At 38.2% G+C, this 5423-nt stretch overlaps 1 protein-coding gene across 1 annotated transcript in view; it reads left to right on the top strand.

Annotated features, from left to right (window-relative positions):
• Positions 1–5219, top strand: part of eef1g (eukaryotic translation elongation factor 1 gamma) — a 26459-nt gene extending 21240 nt beyond the window's left edge. Inside the window, exon 10 of the mRNA XM_016289601.1 lies at positions 4926–5219. Within this exon, the coding sequence (XP_016145087.1) occupies positions 4926–5084 (159 nt within the window). The 3' untranslated portion in view covers positions 5085–5219. The remainder of the gene's footprint in view (positions 1–4925) is intronic.
• The last annotated feature ends 204 nt before the right edge of the window (positions 5220–5423 follow it).

The following is a 5423-nucleotide window of genomic DNA, read 5'->3' as shown; positions in this document are numbered from 1 at the left end:
TACACTTCAATCAAACCGCGATATGGACTAGTGAATATTAAATGGCAAAAATACTATTTAGCTACTACAGACGACAACCGTGAGCGTTGCGTGTGCTTAAATAGCAAACGAAACATGCGTCTGCGCCATTCTTTCCGTCACATTCCGCGTTACACCGTAAATTCCGTTTTTATGAATAGATTCCGTCCCCATTTTCTACATCGCCCTACTTTTGCTAAGAAGCACGTTCAATGCGGACGCACAGACACATCACAGCAACCACTTGTGCATCCGCACTGAATGCGCATCTCGCATATAAAAAGCATTTTAGGGGGCCCTTGGCTTTTGGGGGCCCAAGGCGGTCGCCTACCTTTGCCTAATGGTTAAGTCCGCCTCTGATTAGTTTACTGTAGTGACTATAATTTTGGTTTGCTTTTAAACTGACATTCGATACTGTGGGAGAAAACCAAAGCTTCCTCTCCCTTTGAGACACCTGAGCTTTTGTTTTTGATAGTTCTGGAGGTAGGTGATGTTGTATCTGGTGTTGTGAAAAGAAGTTGTGCTTTTTACTATCCACATCCTTGCACTTCATTTGTTTAGAATGAGCAATGTTAACATCAAAGAAATTCGATATTCATAATTGAAACCTGTCATTATTTTATAAAACTGCCAGCCAGATTAGAAGCTTTTATTCCAAGGCGCATGGTTGAAAGCTTAGCTCCAGTGCATTGCGTCATATTTGGGCAAAGCACCGAGCAAGAGGAACATTAGCTGCTTTGAGTTTTGGCCAAATGTGACCAAATAACCAAACAATCTTTCCATCTCAATGGAAAGCAATAACGAATGCAGCAGGCTTTCAGGAGTAAACAACCTGAATGTCTGAAGTCTTTCACATAATCTAGTGTTGGTAAATAAAAACCAGTACATCACCGAAGCATATGTTCTCTGATGTGGAAAACATTTTCTGTGTCTTTTGTTGATGCTGATTACAATCAAATTCTACGGTAGAAGCTCGCCAAAGTAGGCAGGTGCCAATCTGAGTGTGTTGTCATCCTCTGACCATGAACATTAATGTTGCATTTTGCTATATAGACTCAATTTTTTTTTTTTAAAAAGGACATGTACTACTGTTGTGTGGTTAACATTGGGATTGTTTGGTTGCCAGACAGCACCCTTGATGTCCAATGTGAAATATGGATGCTGAAGCAAAACTAGTTGATTCAATGTTCTAAACAAAAATGTGAAAACATTACGTCAAGGTTTTACCTGCGCCATGGGATAACCAGGTTAATGGACTGCTATACAGGACTGCACTGAATTTCACCGAAGCAGAATTTAGTAAAACAGCTGTTTATTAAACACGGCATACTATAGTGCCATTTCTAACTATTGGCAGAGCAGGCAGCTGACCTCTGCATTATGAAGGGCTTCCATAACTGTACCACAGTACAAATATAGATAATGACATATGTTTCATGTTTACATTGGGCACTCCCCACCAGGTACAATATTCTGATTGTTTGCATCTTTTTAAGCCCACAAAAAAATAATGTACTCGTTCTAATAAATTTGTAATGTACTCGTACTAATATATTAAAAAAATCTTTACATTGCTGGTAGGTTATCATTACACAAATTAACACAATTTCTACATTAAAAAATAAATAAATTAATAAATAAAAATTTGAAGAGTTCTAAACTAATGTGCTGTCTTCACGGTGTCTCACGCACATGATTTTAGTCACTCACAGATCACGTTGCGTGCGCACAGACATTCAGTAACAAACTTTAGTGCTGCCCTGCTATTTTATCAATAAAATAGCTTAATCGCTCAAGAGCTACATTATCTTTCTCAACAAGGAGCTGGTAACATCATAGTTTCTAAAGGAATTAAAGCCACAGCTTCACTGTTAATAGAGAAGCATGGCAAAACGGTGGTAATTCATATGTACACAGCCTCTCACTCTCTCGTGTAAATGAACACTTGATGAATTACACTTTTCTGAGAATATAGAAGTGGAGATCGCTAAACTGCAAGCTTACCGGTGTTTTTAGAAAGCGAGCGTGTATATCCACAGTGGAGAGAGCGTGTGCACATGGTTGCCAGGTTGACAAAGATAAGTAGCACACTTAGCAGATATTTCCGTGTTGCGCAAGTGGGAAGCTCTGTTTTGGGGATTACGTCTCTTTATATCAGGCAACCCAGTTGTGTTCCTCTGCGGCCAGATTAAACCTTACTGTAGCCTATATACTGTATTATGCTCTATTCATTATTTTTTAGAAACCTCGCACTTTTTGACTCCATTTTAAATGGTGGTCTCATATTCAAATTAAGCGCGGTCCACTGCTGCACACATGCCACTATCAATACAGGGCCAGCTGTATCGGTACTCGTATCGTCAAATCTCTGTGACGATACATTGTAGTATCGATGTATCGAACACGGCACTATTAACAATGCTAAATCAGTTAATGTGGTTTGCAATGATTTTTTTGTTTTACAATCTAATGCATCGCATCAACTAGATCAGGTTTTAAAACTGCCAGCCAGATTAGAAGCTTTTATTCCAAGGCGCATGGTTGAAAGCTTAGCTCCAGTGCATTGCGTCATATTTGGGCAAAGCACCGAGCAAGAGGAACATTAGCTGCTTTGAGTTTTGGCCAAATGTGACCAAACAATCTTTCAATCTTTCCATCTCAATGGAAAGCAATAACGAATGCAGCAGGCTTTCAGGAGTAAACAACCTGAATGTCTTCACATAATCACATAATCTAGTGTTGGTAAATAAAAACCAGTACATCACCGAAGCATATGTTCTCTGATGTGGAAAACATTTTCTGTGTCTTTTGTTGATGCTGATTACAATCAAATTCTACGGTAGAAGCTCGCCAAAGTAGGCAGGTGCCAATCTGAGTGTGTTGTCATCCTCTGACCATGAACATTAATGTTGCATTTTGCTATATAGACTCAATTTTTTTTTTTAAAAAAGGACATGTACTACTGTTGTGTGGTTAACATTGGGATTGTTTGGTTGCCAGACAGCACCCTTGATGTCCAATGTGAAATATGGATGCTGAAGCAAAACTAGTTGATTCAATGTTCTAAACAAAAATGTGAAAACATTACGTCAAGGTTTTACCTGCGCCATGGGATAACCAGGTTAATGGACTGCTTTTGATTTGTCTATTTATTTGCAAATGTGCTTCATTCAGTCTTGTGCAGTTACATCAAATAGATACAAATGTTAGCATTTTTGGAAACTGGTGAACTGCGTATATTTTGATATGGTTAGTTGACTTGTTTTGATTAAAAGTTGACCGTGCAAATCAGTTTTGTTCAGCATGCAACTACAAGCAACATGTAATGTAACAATTCAAGCATTACTTTACTGGCATTGTTTCAAATAAAAATGTTGAGCAATTTATTTATTTTTTCCCTCAGCGAAAATGATTTAATGTCTTTTTTTTTTTTTCTTTCATTTCCCCCCCCTTGTCTCTTTACAGCTGAGTGAGGATTGGCAGATCGACTATGAGGCATACCCTTGGCGCAAGCTGCACATGGTTGCCAGGTTGACAAAGATAAGTAGCACACTTAGCAGATATTTCCGTGTTGCGCAAGTGGGAAGCTCTGTTTTGGGGATTACGTCTCTTTATATCAGGCAACCCAGTTGTGTTCCTCTGCGGCCAGATTAAACCTTACTGTAGCCTATATACTGTATTATGCTCTATTCATTATTTTTTAGAAACCTCGCACTTTTTGACTCCATTTTAAATGGTGGTCTCATATTCAAATTAAGCGCGGTCCACTGCTGCACACATGCCACTATCAATACAGGGCCAGCTGTATCGGTACTCGTATCGTCAAATCTCTGTGACGATACATTGTAGTATCGAACACGGCACTATTAACAATGCTAAATCAGTTAATGTGGTTTGCAATGATTTTTTTGTTTTACAATCTAATGCATCGCATCAACTAGATCAGGTTTTAAAACTGCCAGCCAGATTAGAAGCTTTTATTCCAAGGCGCATGGTTGAAAGCTTAGCTCCAGTGCATTGCGTCATATTTGGGCAAAGCACCGAGCAAGAGGAACATTAGCTGCTTTGAGTTTTGGCCAAATGTGACCAAATAACCAAACAATCTTTCCATCTCAATGGAAAGCAATAACAAATGCAGCAGGCTTTCAGGAGTAAACAACCTGAATGTCTGAAGTCTTTCACATAATCTAGTGTTGGTAAATAAAAACCAGTACATCACCGAAGCATATGTTCTCTGATGTGGAAAACATTTTCTGTGTCTTTTGTTGATGCTGATTACAATCAAATTCTACGGTAGAAGCTTGCCAAAGTAGGCAGGTGCCAATCTGAGTGTGTTGTCATCCTCTGACCATGAACATTAATGCTGCATTTTGCTATATAGACTAAATTTTTTTTTTTAAAAAAGGACATGTACTACTGTTGTGTGGTTAACATTGGGATTGTTTGGTTGCCAGACAGCACCCTTGATGTCCAATGTGAAATATGGATGCTGAAGCAAAACTAGTTGATTCAATGTTCTAAACAAAAATGTGAAAACATTACGTCAAGGTTTTACCTGCGCCATGGGATAACCAGGTTAATGGACTGCTTTTGATTTGTCTATTTATTTGCAAATGTGCTTCATTCAGTCTTGTGCAGTTACATCAAATAGATACAAATGTTAGCATTTTTGGAAACTGGTGAACTGCGTATATTTTGATATGGTTAGTTGACTTGTTTTGATTAAAAGTTGACCATGCAAATCAGTTTTGTTCAGCATGCAACTACAAGCAACATGTAATGTAACAATTCAAGCATTACTTTACTGGCATTGTTTCAAATAAAAATGTTGAGCAATTTATTATTTTTTTTTTTCCCTCAGCGAAAATGATTTAATGTCTTTTTTTTCTTTCTTTCTTTCTTTACAGCTGAGTGAGGATTGGCAGATCGACTATGAGTCATACACTTGGCGCAAGCTGGATGTGGACAGTGAGGAGTGCAAGACCATGGTGAAGGAGTACTTGACATGGGAGGGTGAATTCAAACATGTAGGCAAACCTTTCAACCAGGGCAAGATTTTCAAGTGAGAATATCTTGCACCTAGTATTTATCACCAGAATCAATGGACTTGAAAATTGTTTGCGAATCCCATGTAAAGGCTTTGAGCTGTGGTTGAATGGAAGACTTGAGTTGAGAAAAATAAAAAGGTTTTTTTTCCACAACCCCACTTGTGATTTATTTGTGAAGAGTGTTTATATAAGACATAATTCTGTTGTGAGTTTTACTCGCAAATCTCGTCATGTTGCACTTCAATAGCGGTACAAATGTTAGCATTTTTGGAAACTGGTGAACTGCGTATATTTTGATATGGTTAGTTGACTTGTTTTGATTAAAAGTTGACCATGCAAATCAGTTTTGTTCAGCAT

Source organism: Sinocyclocheilus grahami, unplaced genomic scaffold, assembly GCF_001515645.1.
Source record: "Sinocyclocheilus grahami isolate Dianchi unplaced genomic scaffold, SAMN03320097.WGS_v1.1 scaffold250.1, whole genome shotgun sequence".
Classification (NCBI taxonomy): domain Eukaryota; kingdom Metazoa; phylum Chordata; class Actinopteri; order Cypriniformes; family Cyprinidae; genus Sinocyclocheilus; species Sinocyclocheilus grahami.
Note: the sequence above shows the minus strand (reverse complement) of the source record. Positions and strands in the feature narration are given on the sequence as shown.